The 17,950-nt window shown below is 41.0% G+C and overlaps 1 protein-coding gene across 2 annotated transcripts in view; it reads left to right on the top strand.

The window, feature by feature from the left end:
* slc15a4 (solute carrier family 15 member 4) overlaps positions 1–17,950 on the top strand; it is a 40,124-nt gene that overhangs the window by 2,887 nt on the left and 19,287 nt on the right. For both annotated transcript variants that reach the window (XM_083784929.1, XM_083784928.1), the window contains exons 3-7: positions 4,188–4,483; positions 5,217–5,358; positions 5,614–5,694; positions 7,620–7,800; positions 12,604–12,765. In XM_083784929.1, coding sequence (XP_083641055.1) covers positions 4,188–4,483; positions 5,217–5,358; positions 5,614–5,694; positions 7,620–7,800; positions 12,604–12,765 — 862 coding nt within the window. The remainder of the gene's footprint in view (positions 1–4,187; positions 4,484–5,216; positions 5,359–5,613; positions 5,695–7,619; positions 7,801–12,603; positions 12,766–17,950) is intronic.

Genomic DNA, 17,950 nt, shown 5'->3' with positions numbered 1-17,950 from the left:
TCGACTGGGGTTTTGTTTGAGTAATGGAGCATAAAGAGCTATAGATTCGTGGAATAAATGCAACTGGTTGTCATAGCATCATTGGATGGCAGACATGTTATTATTGCATGTACTAGGACTCACACCCCATCCCCAGAACCTTTCACTTTCTGGAGAAGTAATTACTTGCGCAAGCAGAGCGCGCAAGTAATAATTTCGCCCGGTCTCTTCCGCCGTGACAGCTGTCCCGCCATTCGATGTTTATGCAGAAAAACATCAAATCTGTGCCTGTTTTGCTGGGACCAAACGACCACAAATGACCATATTTCTTACGTCATCATTTAGAGCTAGTAGCTAACCAGGCACAGATTTGCTGTTTTCTTGCATAAACATCAAATGGCAGGACAGCTGTCACGGTTTTTGGCGCAAAGTAACCACAGTATACCGCTAATCAACTTACAACTACACACTCTATATAGTATATGTATACGTATGTCTTACGTCATCATTTAGAGCTAGTCATACGTATACTATATACATAATCAGTATAAAATAAAATAGCAAATTGTGCCTGATCTGCTGGGACCAGAGTACGTGTTGTGTATATGTATGACTAGCTCTCAATGATGACGTAAGAAATATGGTCATTTGTGTAATCTGGTCCCAGCAAACCAGGCTCAGATTTGCTGTTTTCTTGCATAAACATCAAATGGTGGGACGGCTGTCATGGTTTTTGGCGCAAAGTAACCACAGTATACCGCTAATCAACTTACAACTACATACTCTATATAGTATATGTATACGTATGTCTTACGTCATCATTTAGAGCTAGTCATACGTATACTATATACATAATCAGTAAAAATTAAATAGCAAACTGTGCCTGATCTGCTGGGACCAGAGTACGTGGTGTGTATATGTATGACTAGCTCTTAAAGGGACACTTCACCCTTTTTGCAAAAAAATATATGTTAATGACGTTTAGAAGCTTTAAATCACTTTCCTGGGGGTATTTATGTGTGTAATATGTGGTTTTAGTTATTTTATATTGTAGCAGTGAGCCTGTTGTCTCTGATGTCATGGACACTGGTCTCACTACCTTCCTGGACTACAATTCCCATAATTCTTTGGTGCACTGCTCCTCCTTGTGGATAGGGGGAGAGCTGTCTTACTGAGACAACATGTAGTCCAGGAAGGAAGTGAGCCCAGTGTCCATGACATCAGAGACAACAGGCTCACTGCTACAATCTAAAATATCTAAAACCACATATTACACACAAAGATCTCCAGGAAAGTGTTCTAAAGCTTCTAAACGTCATTAACATATATTTTTTTGCAAAAAGGGTGAATTGTCCCTTTAATTATGATGTAAGAAATATGGTCATTTGTGTAATCTGGTCCCAGCAAACCAGGCACAGATTTGCTGTTTTCTTGCATAAACATCAAATGGCGGGACAGCTGTCACGGTTTTTGGCGCAAAGTAACCACAGTATACCGCTAATCAACTTACAACTACACACTCTATATAGTATATGTATACGTATGTCTTACGTCATAATTTACAGCTAGTCATACGTATACTATATACATAATCAGTAAAAAATAAAATAGCAAATTGTGCCTGATCTGCTGGGACCAGAGTACGTGGTGTGTATATGTATGACTAGCTCTCAATGATGACGTAAGAAATATGGACATTTGTGTAATCTGGTCCCAGCAAACCAGGCACAGATTTGCTGTTTTCTTGCATAAACATCAAATGGCGGGACGGCTGTCACGTTTTTTGGCGCAAAGTAACCACAGTATACCGCTAATCAACTTACAACTACATACTCTATATAGTATATATATGTATACGTATGTCTTACGTCATCATTTAGAGCTAGTCATACGTATACTACATACATAATCAGTAAAAAATAAAATAGCAAATTGTGCCTGATCTGCTGGGACCAGAGTACGTGGTGTGTATATGTATGACTAGCTCTCAATAATGATGTAAGAAATATGGTCATTTGTGTAATCTGTCACGGTTTTTGGTGCAAAGTAACGACAGTATACCACTAATCAACTTACAACTACATACTCCATATAGTATATCAGACAGATCAGGCACAATTTGCTATTGTATAACTGCTCTCAATGATGACGTAAGTAATACAACATTATGTTTCTGGGGTGTATAACAGTAACGAAAGTGTCAAAAAGTTAACCATAAATGTTAACGTTAGTGTAGTGTGCAAACAATTAAATACAAATCCAACTACAGATTACGGAAGTATTTTAGATCATGTATATTTTAACAAATGTGAAAGTATTATTACAGAAATTGAAGTTAGAGACACATATTACTCTGATCATGATTTAGTATTAATATCACTATAGTCCAACATTAAATACATTTAAAACAATTGACAATTTACAATAAGTAATACAATAATTATACTGTAATATATTTTAATTCAGTTTATATACTTTTTTTTCATCACATATCAATGATTTATTTTTCTTTGAAAATAAAGATAGAAACTTGAACCATACTTCATAATACTAGGTGTTTACATGCATAAAGTAGATAGGTAGCAAATAGTTACACCTAATAATTAGACATTTCAAACGTTCCTTCACAGAGATATTGAGATTCCACCGTTTACAGAATAATTATACTGTATAACATATTTTAATTCAATTTATATACCTTTTTTTTCATCACATATCAATGATTTATTTTTCTTTAAAAAACTAAAAAGTGATCCAGAATATATCTACATCGATAAAACTGTATTTCTTATATAGATAGAAACTTGAACCATACTTAATAATACTAGGTGTTTATATGCATAAAGTAGGTAGGTAACAAATAGTTACACCTACAACGGTCAAAAGTACTTGCGCGCTCTGCTTGCGCACTAGTTGGCCATTTATGGCCTACTAGTGTGCAACAAGCAAGTATGCACTCGACAGAGTGCAGTTCTAGTTTCAAACTGTGTCCCTCTCCCTTTCTGTGTCCAGAGTGTGCACTCATTGTCACATGACTCCGAAGATCATGTGTATCTAATTTGGTGAAGATTGATCCCCCCCAAAAAAATATCTTTCATGTTTGTGGCACCCCCTTCGAATTGAAGTGAAATCACTTTATTACTCTGCTTCAACTTCAAGATTAAAGTTTTGTGTAAATCAGGCCCCTCCTACAAACTTTGGAAGCTAATTGCGAACGCAGTGAGCCACTTACTATGACAGCGAGGGCTGAATGTCTGTGTGTCTGTGTGTCTGTCTGTCTGTCCCGCTGTTACACCACCCACCCGCCACCAGAGGGCGCAGCTGTAACACACACACACAGGGCGCAGCTGTAGCGCACACACACACACACACACACACACACACACAACCACACACACACGAGCTGCGTTCGCTTCCCGCGTTTGCGCGTCTTACTTGTTATAGCCAGTCGGTATGGTATATAAAAATGTGTATGATACATTGTTATTACATGGGTCCTGTGTAGGTAGTAGCAAGTGGTTTGAGTGTTGGACAAAATAAATCTGTTGGAGAAGTAGCAAAAAGTGTGTTTTGAAGAATATGCGGAAATCCAGTTAGACATGTCCTTTATGGGGAGTTTACTGCAAAAACCAAGGGAAATTCAGAAAGGACATTTTTTGTCTATGACCAAAAGCTGGGCTGGTATAGCACCACCGATTTGATAAATATGAGGTGAGTGACATCCTTGGCCTACTCGCAGTGTGAAATTATCTCCAGACCCAAAGACGGACACACAGGGGCAAAATCCTAATCACTGGCTCCGGCCTTCGGCCAGCTGGAGATGATCATCTATTTTGGATAAGTGTGATTAACTAGAAATTACACAGTTGATTGTTTTGATCTTGCTCATTGGTTGTATTTTTGATGACTTAAAAAAAAAAGTAACTATGTTCATGGTAACATGGTAAGGCTGTCAAGCTATGGCTATTCATTCGTTCACTAAATGGCTGTCTAAATGCCTCCTCAAATCCTAACCTAACCCTAACCTCACAGGTTGGGGTGATTTTTTTATCCGCAGCACGGATACGTTTTAACCCGCCATGCATGTCGGGAGATATGGGTGATTTTTAACCCGCAGCACGGGTGATTTTTCATTTTTACTAATGACTGTAGGTAGGACTGTTGGTACAGTATGTATAACTAACGTATGCACCCCGTTTTCCTCACAGGTCAAAGACAGAGGACCAGAGGCCACTCGCCGGTTCTTCAACTGGTTCTACTGGTGCATCAACCTTGGAGCCATCCTGTCCCTGGGCGGTGTGGCCTACATCCAGCAGAACATCAGCTTTGCCTTAGGCTACATCATACCAACCGTGTGTCTGGGGGTGTCTTTCCTCGTATTCATCCTGGGCCGGACTGTCTTCATCACCAAGCCCGCGGACGGCAGTGCCTTCACAGATATGTTCAAAATCCTGGGTTTTGTCTGCTGTTCGTCACAGCCACCGAAGGAACCCAACCTTCTCCGGTGAGAGGGACAGGGTTACCAATCAGGATTAGTGCATAATGTATAAGGGGAGGAAAAGCAGTCTTACTGAATTGAATGAGAATCTTTGATACAGATTGGCTATCAAAACACACAAAATTGTTTTGGTACAGCAAACTACTTAATCTCACTGGGGAGGGTCTTTGTACGTAGCTGTGTAACATCAATTTCGCAGCTACCCAAACTTTGTGGAATATTATGGCATCTTTGATCCAGTAGACTAGTTCAGCTACAGTAGGTGTTGGTATTGAACCTTTATGTTAACACTTCCTTTGATATCCCCTTTCACTTTCCTTTATAATTTCTCCTCTGGTCCAGCCATTCATCATCATTCCCTCTGGTGTAAACTTATTCCTAAGTGCTGCTACTTGACTTTGAACCCAAGTAACACAATCAGTTGAAAAACCTGACATTGAATATTTTAAGTTGGCCAATTCCACAGCCTTTCAAGAATTCCTTATTAAGGCGTTTTCTCCAGAGATGGGGATTATAGGCTTTAGAATAAAGTTTCTGTCCTATCTCTAGAAGTGCTGTTATTTGAGGAGGAGGCACTCATAAAAAAGGCTGATTAAGTCTCTCATCTCAAGAGTTTAGTTTAATTCCAGCCAATGTTTATTGGCTATTTACGGAGTTTTTTCTCTCCCCTCTCATTGCGATCAATCATGCCATAGCACTTTCAGGCTGCTTTGAACTTTCCCATTCCTTTTTTACCAAGGCCTAAGCCGACGTTGCTGGATACTGCCAAAGTGACCTATGGAGGGAAGTTCCCAGAGGAGAAAGTAGAGGAGTTGAAAGCTCTGGTAAAAGTCCTGCCAGTGTTTCTTGCCCTCATTCCATACTGGACAGTGTATTTCCAGGTGAGAATGGCATGTCCTACCAACATGTATTCATCAATTGATTTTGATAATGTAGGTATTGGGTTCACTATAAGGTGCCAAGCCAAGAAAAGGTGTGTGTGTGTGTGTGTGTGTGTGTGTGTAAAAGCTTATAATGCACTGGCATGCAACACGTGAGCTTGTAAATCACCTTTTTTAAATGCACAACAGAAGACAAAGTATAAATCAGGTTTAATAGACCTCACTGCTGTTGTACATGTTCTCACTGTGTTGCAGATGCAGACCACATATTTTCTGCAGAGCCTCCATCTGAGGATTCCTGGCACTGAACCCAACAGCACTTCTGATGCCAGCGAGGTAAATGCATGTAGGAAAGTCAGATTGGCTGTGTGCTCTTTAATAAACACAGTGATGGTGATAAAGTGGCAAAATCTATGGATATATTTATGTAAAAATGGTAATGCATATTCTACGGCCAACGGCAGTATTCTTTAAACACACAAGACAATGCGACTGATTTTGAGTGATTAGGTTTTTAATTCGATCCTAGACCATTGTAAAAAGAGTCAGTAGGTCACTGTGAAACAGTCACAGGCAACAGCTGGACATGGCAAAGGTTGTTAATGCCCAGGGGATTAAATAGGAACAACTCCCATATACTGTACTAATACCTCACAGATTAGCAACCTGGCAATGTCTCTCCACACAGCAGCTTGATATGGTATTGTACAGTAGGCCAGGCTTCCCCAAACCTTTCCATGCCATAGCCTCTGGCTGTTCAGCATCACCGTTCTGCTTTCTGGACCGGGGAACTCTATAGACTTCAGTGAATTGTGAAGTTGTTTTTTGTATTCCACTTGTGTGTCACTAACAAGTTCACAGAATGGCAGTTCCCCCCCCCCTCCCCCCCTTCACATGCTATAGTTCTATTATTAGAAAAGGAACCTCTGTACGTGTTTTTTCGCTTCCAGTCTCTGAACTGCTTCTGAAGATCAAAAGGGAAGTGAGATTAGATGCCATTGCCCCTGTGACTCATCCCCTTGCTTCACCTGACACTGACAGTACATTTGCAGTAAAAAATGAAAACGTAACTATTTTTTAACAGGGCACGCTCTTACTTGGCACTTAAATGATAAGCCATTACGCCCAATGAGATCATCTGGTCATAAGAGCATTACCCAGAGGCAATGGGGAACAATAATCGAAAATGTCCAATTTGTTTTATAGGGGTTTCAACAACATCATTGTATGTTGGGTAAATGTCATCATTAGTTCTAAAAGTTCTTTATGATAGGGAAGACTGTAGTGATGGACGAACCAGCATGATGTCTACAACATTATTACACACAAGTTGTTTTTTGTTGCAACACCTCTTCAGCAGACCCCCCCCCCCCCAATACCCACTGAGACCAAGCCCGCAGGGGCAGCTCTGCCACTCCAGCCTTCTTTCCCTGGTGTGAGAAAATACTGTCACTTAGCACTTTCTGTCATTTTGAATATGATAATATGCAAACAGGGGGGGAGAAAATACCATCGGAAGCACTGTGTATGACTTGCCAGCAGTTACTCTAGGAAATGGAAATTCAATTTGAAAATAAATGGAACTATCAAAAGTGTAAAACCCGACACATTGGGAGCTCAGATGGCTTGCAGGATTTGAATTGCAAAACAGATCTCTGGGAATTTGTGGCTCCATCAATGCTCGGTGAACGATAGGCAGTATAGCATAAATGTGTCTATGTATGCGTCAAATGTATTTTCTTGTTTTATTGATACTGTGTTAACAGGCTGATCATTATTAATAAATAAAGCTTCATGATAATACATTTGCAATTTCTGCTCTCAGAAATATAAATTTGGGTAAGGTAGTAGCACAAAGTGTCAAGTGTGTCAAATTACAGGCACATTCAGTGGGAAAAATAGACAATGCCACCACTTTGATGGCTGATCGCTGTCTTTAACAGTTCAAATGTGTGTGCATTTGATTACCGGTATGTGAATTGCGTCAACATTCCTCTCGTCATTATGTTCAGTTTTGTGTCCGGCCACATGGGGGCGCCAAAGCAATATCAAGACTAGACCAGAACAAAACACACACACACACACACACACACACACACACACACACACACACACACACACACACACACACACACACATACACATGTTCACCTGTGGGGAAGTGGACTCGAATGCACTGACATTCTCAGTGTTGTTTTTCATGCCTTGTGCTCTTAACACATACTCTTCCCTCATGTTTCTCCTGCTGGATTCCCTGGCAGATCAAATTCCGCTTTCCTGCAGCCTGGCTGACAATGTTTGACGCCGTGCTCATCCTCATGCTGATCCCCCTAAAGGACAAAGTAGTGGACCCCATCCTCAAGCGCCGGGGCCTGCTGCCCTCCTCCCTGAAGAGGATTGCAGTGGGGATGTTCTTTGTCATGTGGTCGGCCGTTGCGGCGGGTGAGTGAGTGAGTGAGTGTTCTAACAATCATGTCCTGTCGCTGCCGTCAAATGAGTAAATAGGCCAACTAAACACCCTGCTCTCTTTGTTTACAATGCTAAATGTCAGCATTGGAGTAAACAACACCACGCATCAATGCATGCCATAGATCTGCGTCATTTGAAAGTAGCGTCGTGTTTGAATAACCATAATGTAGAATGAAAGTATTTGACGAAAAAGGAAGGTTTGTCTCATGCACATAGTTTTGGTCCCCCAGGAGAGATATCTCTTGATGCGGTCTAAATACCATGTATACACGTGCATTTGACCAGCTTTGATGTTACAACTACAAGGAATTGAGCCTCACAGTGTTGTTCTTCCAGGACTCAGCAGGTAGTCTGTCAGAAATGTATTAATATTCTTTCTATCAAAGCGCCACTTTCTAGGAAAGCTGTTATCATACAGAGTTACAGACCTCGCAAATAAATAATAAAATAAAACGCCCCAAAGGTGCTTTTTCTTTTTTCCCTTTGTACATACAGTATAGAGCATCCCTGCACTTTGGTTCTGTTTGACTGCACCCGCATCCGACCGACAGCACTGCTCTGTCCAATTCGGTTCCAGCCTGTGGATTATCTCAAATAACTCTCTGCCCAGCCTGTCGTGGGTGCTCCTGCAGTCCTGTATTGATATATTCAGGTTAAAATGTTTTGAGTGAGACAAGTCTGCAGGGTGGGGAAAAGCAAATCCGTAACAGTCTTCACAACCAACACATATTATATTTTACACAGCTATTGCCTCCCTGTTTCCCTCTCAGAATTACTTCTCCTATCACCGTAGAATGCAAATGCATTCTGTCCTCATTGACCTTTTTAGTATTGACTGGAGTGCTCAGCAGATTGGTAATTCATATTTAAACATGTACTAAATCATATTTAATAGCTCTTTGTGTGAGGAGGAGCAATTAATATTTAGTGTGTTGTGAATGGTTTGTTTACACTAAGAACTCTACTTTCGGAAAAAAAACAAGCCATCCCAGCATTATTAGGACGTCTGGTTAACAAGGTGTATCTTTGGCAGTTAATTAATTCCATGCAAATCCTGAAAGGCTAACATAACACAGATGTTATACTACAAATAATTAATTGAACTCTTAAGTTTTTGGTCCAATGCCGATTTTTAGAGGACCAAATGGAAATAAGTCTTAGGGCTTTAATGTGGTATTTTTAATCTGATGTGTTGTGTTTCGGAAGTGATTTGCCCTTTCTTTTATCACCAAATAAATTCAACCGATCAATAAATCCTGATTTTGGAGAGTCCTAGACCACCAATTACTGATGTTTTGACCACTATTTTGTTTGGGAAAAAAGGAAAAATAAATTCTAATACATTTAAAAAACTTTGATTTGATTTGATTAAAGTTTCTATTTGAGTTCATTAGCTTATAAGCAAACAATAAAATACATTGAAATAACCTTTTGAAAAGCAGGCGATCTACAAGCTCACAACGTGTCACATCATGTGATCTTGTAGATCTGCTGTTTCTGAACATTTTTGCAAATGGTCACCTATAAAGACATGCCCACAATTGGGTGACCAGGTTGCATGTGATAAACATTCAGATGCCAATGATCAAAGTGAAATAATAATGGCCGATATATCTGTCAGCTCTAGTCAAACTGGGACAAAGCCTGAGGCTTTGCAGGTCTATGCGGAGTTAAAACATTTACTGTGTAGTGACTTTCTGCTTCATTTATACTCCGTCGCTCACAAGCTTGCAACACATTGTGTCATGTATATGTTGTGAGCTTGTAGATCTGCTATATTCATCGTGTGGGGAAGTGTAAATCAGACTTTAGTGGGATCATGGGACCCATTATTGGGTCATTGTTATGGGTCTGCACAAAGCTGCTGGAGACCACTTACTGTTGCTTTGTCATAACAAGAAAGCAGGGGGAAAAAAGTAACCATAAGCACTTTCCTGGAGGAAGTAGTTTCCACGTTGTGTTTGTGTGCATGCATGTAAAAGAGAGGACAAGTGTACATTTATTATGTTGGACTAATTTATCTTTTTTCACGCACCCCTGGATTGTACCACATACCATGCAGAAATTGTGAAGTGGAACTGAATGTGTTCTTGTGTAGTCTAATTCGAAATGTGCCAAATACTTTCAGCAAGTGTAAGTTTTTCCCCCTTTTTCATCTACTGTAAAGTGCCTGTTAACCAAATCTAATGAGGGGAAGTGTTTCTCTATGGAGAATAACATGGGGTCATCTTAAAATCGTCTCATATAAGCATTGTGGTCCAAAAATAAACAAACTGTCTTGGCGATATTGTCGGGGAAGTGTCTCTGTATCGTTTACGACAGTCAGTCAGCCATATTTGATACAGTCTGTTTCTAGCAAAAATGTAACCAATTCAGCAGCAGTAACATTAGCGTTTTCTCACAGTCTTCATATCCATATGAGGATGGCCAGGATGATTTGTTTATTTTTCAAACACAGTTCTTATATGAGGCGATCTAAAATCCCCCTATGGGGATTATAATACAAATAAAAAAGTACATGAACCCGTGGGTTCATGTACTTTTTAATCGGTAGAGCGCCCTCTACCGATATTGCCGTCAGACTTCGGCGCTCTATGGTGTGTCTTCCGTTATGAAGTTATGTCCTATTTTGCTTAGCTGGTGTTCCGTGTTTCCTGTGGGTTTATCGGTGTCCGTCCACAAGCATAAGCCATTGTGCTCGGAAATCACAGAGAGACGGACAGCTCTACACCAGCTTGAAGTGGCATTGTTTGCCCTGGACACAGCCTGGATCAACACTCACAACATTGTAAATGTGCCATGCTGTGTGACAGCACAGTTGGCCATGCCATCCTAAGCTCGTATTTATTTAATAGGCTATCACTAGAAACATTGACTTCAGCTACATGCTGGGTGACATTCCAAAGCAGCATGGACATTTGCTTTTGAAGTAAATCTTAATTTTTTCTTTTTATAACATTCTTTGTAATTTATATAATCTGTTTTAGTTATGGCCCAGTGACGTTTTGATGTCTAAAAGTGGGACGCTTTTATAAAAGCTGTTGCAAAAGTTCTCGGGGATTGCACTTGGATGTCTGATGTGTGATATGGGTGGTGTATGTTTATGCTGAGCCCTGGACTTGCTCTGGGCAACCCGGAGGCTGCTTGGCCTGCCTGGGATGGACGGCTGGTATTATAGGATAGCTGGATTACAAGGCTCTCAAATACAGCATTAAGTGTGGTTATGATAGGAGGCTGTCTCTGGGTGTTATCTGGAAATAGCTGCTGGTTACATGATAATGGTTATCGAATGAAGCTTTTAGGAAGCGGCAGTGGTTTGATGATGACTGCTTGGCTCTCATTGTCGAGCTGTCTGTACTGTTCCACTACTAACTGCCATAATCTGTGAGCATGCAGATGTGATCTTAATGAAGTGGTAGTGTAGCCTTGAAACCAGCTAAATCCCTAATGGAGTGTCAGTGAATCCTTTAACTCCTGCGATATTTGGCTGTTTGTTGGTTTCATGGACTTTAGGGTGCTTAATACGTTTTACAAGTGCCTCCTCACTGTGACTATTATATAAACCGATATATATCAACAATTACCCATTTGTTTTATTGCACCTAGATTTATTGGGGAGGGTTGGTAGGACTAATCAAAGAGAATGAATTAGTTGTGTGTCTATCTAATGTTTACACTACATTTCCTTTCCAGTGATATGAAATTGACAGGATTTCAAATTGGATCCCAACATAAACACTAATCCAGGGCTGTCAAACTCATTTTAGGTCACTGGCCTGATTGAGCAAAAAGTCAACTTAATGTGGACCGAACCGAGCCCTACTGCATGCATGCAGATGTTTGAGTATACTGCTTTTTTGGAAATTGCCTTCGTGCAAACATGCATTGCTGCCTATTTTCAACCTGCTCCCATGTGTCTCAAGGCTCATACATAGTCTGGATTTTCGGTGGTTAGGTGACCACCGAACTACAACATGACAAGCCGCGGTGAAGAGCAAAACAATAACAACATAAACAGGGTACATTGCAAAGCGTGTTAATCTAACGTTTGTACCTGCAGTCCATCTCACACTCAAGAGTGTAATGAACACTTTTGCAGATTTTGCAATTCAATGTTACCATTTTACACCAAGCTCTGGAGTATATTTCAGAGCCTGACCTGATACTGGGAAAATGCTGTTTTTGCAGTCATCTCTCAAATGTGGTGACACTTGTGACAACTGTATGTAAGGAAGGCAGGATATTTAACAGTTTAACAGTAAACTTTATTTTCCAAAAATGTATCAATGCACTGAAACAAACTGGGAATTTAACAATGATAAATAACTATAAAAAAAACAAATGCACAAATAGAACAATTACTCAGTAACTCCAAGCCTCTTTTTCTGCATTATTTTAAACAACTTCTGCATCTGTGATAGGCCAATATCAGCTGATAGAACTGGCTTACTGATAAGTTGGTCAGGCACTGGTTCCCAAACACTGGGTTGGGGCCCTTTTGTGCGTCACGGACACATTTTAAGGGTCGTGGACAAATTTTTATGGGTGCCTTTGTTTTTTGTTTTCCACATTTTCTTAAAAAGCATTCCCAAAAAATACAAATCTTATTACCGGTAGTTTTTTTTCAGTAATTTCATGAATTTGAGTCCTGGCAAACGTTTCTTTTGGGTCTTGAGCAAAAAAAGTTTGGGAACCGCTGCTCTATAGTACACAGTCACATGCCCTTGTATACCACTTTCAAACTTTAACACTTAGTTCCTGCCTCTTCCCTTTCAGGAATATTGGAGACTAAACGACTTGATGTAGTCAATTCCCCAAACGGTACCATCGACCAGCAGATTGGCAACGTCATCTACTATGCTGCAGATTTACCCATATGGTGGCAGGTGCCTCAGTATGTGCTGATTGGAATCAGTGAAATCTTCGCCAGTATTGCAGGTATGGTCAGATTGATTTACTTATAATTAGTGGAAGTAGAAGTCAGGCTGTGATTTCACAATGCAGTCGGCTACACTGTCATGAAGTCATACTTTCACTTCACCATTATCACTACAAAGACGAATACAATATGCAATACAATACACATTTCCAGTGCATAATTGTAATCGGTAAGATTTGCTGTCACATTGTGTTTTGAGGGTTTTGAGCTTCTAACTACAGTATACTATAACACCATAAAGCCAAATTTACAAACCCATTTGATTGCGCAATTATAATTGGTTAAATGTATCTTCTACCCTTTTTTGTATGTATTTATTGCTTTTGACATTACAAAAGGTATCAAAGGTGTCAAAAGTACTTTTTTCTTTGTTTGTTTTTTTCTACCCCCCCCCCACCCTCAGTCCAACATGCAACATACAGACAATTACATTAATACAATTATAATAGATTATAATAACTGTACATTAATCAATTCACATTGTAATTATGATATCCCTATCTTCTACCTTTCTGATGTGATTGTGGGGAATACCAAACGAGTTGCCCCTTTACCAACTCGCCCCGGGTGTACAGCGGTGGCTCAGGGCTAGAGTGGCTGGATGGTAACCGCAAGGTTGCCAGTTTGAACCCGGGCTCCGGTGTCCGGGCCCCGGTGTCGACGTGTCCTTGAGCAAGACACTGAACCCCTAATTGCTCCTGATGTGCTGGTTGGTGCCTTGCATGGTTTCCGCCGCCATCGGTGTGTGAATGTGTGTGTGAATGGGTGAATGTAATGCACAATCTCTGTAAAGCGCCTTGGATAAAGGCACTATATAAATGCACGATTTATCATTTACAGCTGGTGGAACGGCACGGCCTGGTATCCTAAACTAAAGTAACCTAAGTACATTATGCTTAAACGGTTAAGCCTAACCTTATTCCTAACCTTGACTATGCCTAAACCTAACCCGGTACCTAACCCTAAACTTATTTCTAACCTTATACTCAGTAAAACAAAATAAAGAATGCAAGAACCGCGGCACCGAGCGGTCGGCGGAAAAAAACCGAGGGGTGAGATGGTTTAGGGGCGACCGTACCTGATACCATTGTGGGTAGGTGAATGATATCATAGTGAGTGCTAATTGGCCCAGGTATTGACTGACCGTTGACAGTCTTCATTTCTTACACCATTCAAGTTTATTGTTAAATAATGAGCCATTTTATAAATGAGGTGAAGTGTGGTTTATAATGATAAAGTAACCTTTAGAGCTTAAGTGATGAATGGTCTTCCCTCAGTCTGACAGTAACACTGTTCCTCAGCTCATTGTTTAAGTGGTTCATCTAATCAATATTCTTTTGCTAAAACAATGCCCTATTTACACTGGGCTGCTCTTGTCATTGTCTCTGCTGAAATTGAGACGTGTAGAATCGACAGAGGCACACCAAACAGCATGATTGATTTAGTATAGAGTGCAATTTGATCTCAATTCTCAAATATAACTGCGAGCTGCAATACCTGGGGCCACACAATGATACGCCCCACCGACAGCATACAGTCAATGGGCTTCCTACTCTGGGCTTAATTTGTGCTGCGGGACGTGCCTCCTGCGCTCTGGGACCTCTAGAAGGTGTTACGTCGTCTCAAATGCACATACAATACAATACGTTTTAACTTAGGCTATTTCTTATTAACTCATTCGCCACCTAGAATGTCTTTTGACTTCTTCTCGTCCTTTGGCCCTCGGCGTCGAGATCATCCTTTGATGTCCTTTTAAATGTTGTATTGATTACGTTTCATAACGCTGTTCTGCACCCATCTGTTTCGCTCCGTTTCCGTGCGACGGAAGTAAACGGGAAAAATGGGAAGGCGAATTAGTTAATTCCGCTTTCACATATTCCTCTCAATGTTCCTTCCCGCAACGGAAAAGGACAGTGGATGAAATGAAAGTGAGTTTGGTTTGTAAATCTTCACATTAACTACTTTAGTTTTCACTGTTAGAAATAGCTGTGCCCGTAAGCAGGGTAGTCTGACTCCTACCTTACTATGTTGGTAGTAAGCAGGGTAGTCTGACTCCTACCTCACTATGTTGGTTGTGGAGGGCTCCCCCTCACATCTAAACGGTTGTCAATGTTTATTGCAAACGCAGTGAGCACTAACTATGAGACCCTGCAGATCTTGTCTGTCTGTGTGTGTGTGTGTGTGTGTGTGTCTGTCTGTGTCTGTCCCGCTGTGACACCACCCGCCCGCCACCAGAGGGCGCAGCTGTAGCACGCACACGCACACACACACACACACACACACACACACAAACGAGCTGCGTTCGCTTCTGTTGAACCGTAGGTTGAACAATCAAAATGTATCTGATCCCATAACAAGTGGCTATGACTGCCTGGCATAGTTTGTGGGACATGATTATTGGTTATAGGCCTGGTGGAAATCTGTTGTCCGAGGAACACATTTTCTGGTTTCTTATAAATTACTTATTTCCATAAAAAGTTTGATAAATACTTTTGCGTGGTCATTTAATTAATCAAATCATTGGTGCTAACTGCTAACACAGATTACTGTACACATGTCAGTGGCTACAGTGATTAGCTGTGCAAACAAGTCAAGTATGCAGGAAGCCTCGTGTCAGACAGCGCCGATTACCGTAATGAATTACAACTGCTCAGCAATTACCAGAACTATATGCTATTCTGGACTTTATTATTAAATTCAATTATTATAAGTAAGAACCTCTTAACTAGCCCCGTTAACTGCTCAGTGGCCAACTGTACATCATATTTACAGTATTCTGTATGAGCTATCGTGTTGCTCCCCAGTATGAATCTCCACGGCTACACCCCAAGCCCAATTCTGTTCGTTAACTTTCCATAGATACTGTACATATTTTAAAGGATAAAAGATTAAAAAGGAGTCCTCTTTATGGGTGTCAGAATGGAACGGAATGGAGAGAAGATCTGAAGATCTTTGAACCATTCTCATACAGTCATTCACAGATAATCTGCACAGCCAACAACATGTTTGAGTGGTGCAACCACTCCAAGGAACAGCAATGTCCGTGTGTATGTGTGGTTAATAGGGCTGCAACAACTAACGATTAATTTCATAATCGATTCATCGGCCGATTATTTAAACGATGAATCGATGAATCGGATTATGGCACCTTTTTGCAATTACTTAAAAAAAATAGCTTCAAATTATTTTAGGCATGTTGTAACTAACAATAAAGACAATAAAAATGAATACTCATTCAAAATTCATATTTTACCCCCTTTTTTTATCCAATTTGATTTCATTGCCATTCCTACTTGTAATGATACTGTAATCTGTAATGTTGACCGTGTATAGCTGACTGTCTCTTTCCATTTCTATCTCTGGGACCCCAATTTTTATTTTTTAATTTCTATGGTAAAATCAATTGTGAGTCCATTTGGTTCCATTTTTGCACTCTCTGTTACAGACCCTTTAGGGTCCACTTGGTTTACTTCCTAACTATCTATAATGTAGCTGGAACTCCCACTATGAGAACCACTGTCCTACACAGTCTGTGTGGACACGCACGCACGCACACAGTCACACACACACACACACACACACACACACACACACACACACAGTGCACACAAGTTACAAGTAGGCAGTAGCAGTAGCATGCTAGCTGATAGGGGAAACCGTTCTTATAGCAGCCATATTGGCATGTTCTCTAGGGTCTAGGCTCTAGTATCACATATTGCTAAAGTTAAACAGCACTGAATAAATCATTGTTAAGCAAAAACGTTCACTTCACGGAGATTTTTGCCCTGTGCCCACTTCAATGCGCTGCTGTGATTACACAGGTGGAACAAATGAGGAGCTAACGATCGTTAGCAAGCTACACTGCTATAGTGCTCGTCGTAGACAGCCTGCAAGCTCACAGATTCAGACATTGTGGAGCATTTTTTGTCATAAGACAAACAAATATGGACAGTGGCCGTGCTCACAAATGCCATGTTTTGGGACCTGTTTGGGGCATTTTGCAAGCAGATCATCGCAGCCACAGAGCTGACGCTCTCCCTCTGTGTGTGTGTGTGTGTGTGTGTGGGGGGAGACTGAAGTTGGGAGAGAGCGGGGTAGATGCGGACCGGGCGCTCTGGTCACGTTCAAGACAATATTGTGGGTGCGTTTGGAAATGCACACCGGGAGCGCACTCGCCTATTAGTTTGCATTGCACAGTGCGCTCAGTGCGCTATTTCCGAACGCGCCCTGTGTTGTGTTTATACCGACCCGTTGCATATTGTTCGTTCAGCCTAGTGCCGTTACGGAACGGTAAAAAGAAAGCAGCTTTACGTTACATTTTAATGTTGGAAAACACCCGCGATAATAATCGATAAGATAATTCGTTGGCAACGAATTTAATTATCGATTTTTATCGATTTAATCGATTCGTTGTTGCAGCCTTAGTGGTTAACCTATGTGTTCACCTATGTGACGTTAATGAGCAGCAGTATGAGTACCAGTAGGGGCGCTGTTGTGCCATGCAGAAACGGAGAGAGAGAGACCGTGCTGCCTGCTAATGAGAGAGAGAGAGAGAGAGGAGGAGGAGGAGGAAGGGGAGAGAGAGAGGGGAGTTGCACCACTCGGTTCACACGGGTGTTATTTATTTTCTTTTAACAGTATGTCAGAGATGGCAGATCTTTTAAGTCAGCTAGCAGACCTTTTATTTGCAGCTACAGAATAACATGGTGGTTTTTGAACGGTGCCTGACCGCTCCAATGCCACGTGTGTATGTATGTACTGTATGTCTGTGTCTCTGTCTGTCTGTCTGTTTGGGGTACGGACAGCTGCAATTCCGCTGGGTGACCTAAAGTGGCACTGTTGAGCAGCCTAAAGGGCCATTCACACTGAGCACAATAACTAGAACTGCAGCCAGCCAGCGGTGTTGAGCAGCCTGCAACGCTCAGTTCACACGGGTGTGATTTTATTGTATAGAACATAACACCTATTTCTATTAGCCTCCATACTGGAGGCCACTGTAAGCTACGCACTGCTACAGTAGTGTTCACTCAAGCCCTTTTGCCTCAGTAGCAGTATTTGTTGAGTTTTCTTCGCTTATCTAAGCTCATTTTACTGTTGCTTCAGAGTGGACCCCAGACGAGCCACCTACATCATATATGTACCTTTTTTATTCAATACATAGGCACTAGGTGTGCCTGTACCTAT

The sequence above is a fragment of the Protomyctophum parallelum genome (assembly GCF_964188405.1).
Source record: "Protomyctophum parallelum genome assembly, chromosome: 15".
NCBI lineage: Eukaryota > Metazoa > Chordata > Actinopteri > Myctophiformes > Myctophidae > Protomyctophum > Protomyctophum parallelum.
This window is presented reverse-complemented; position numbering and strand designations above follow the sequence as displayed.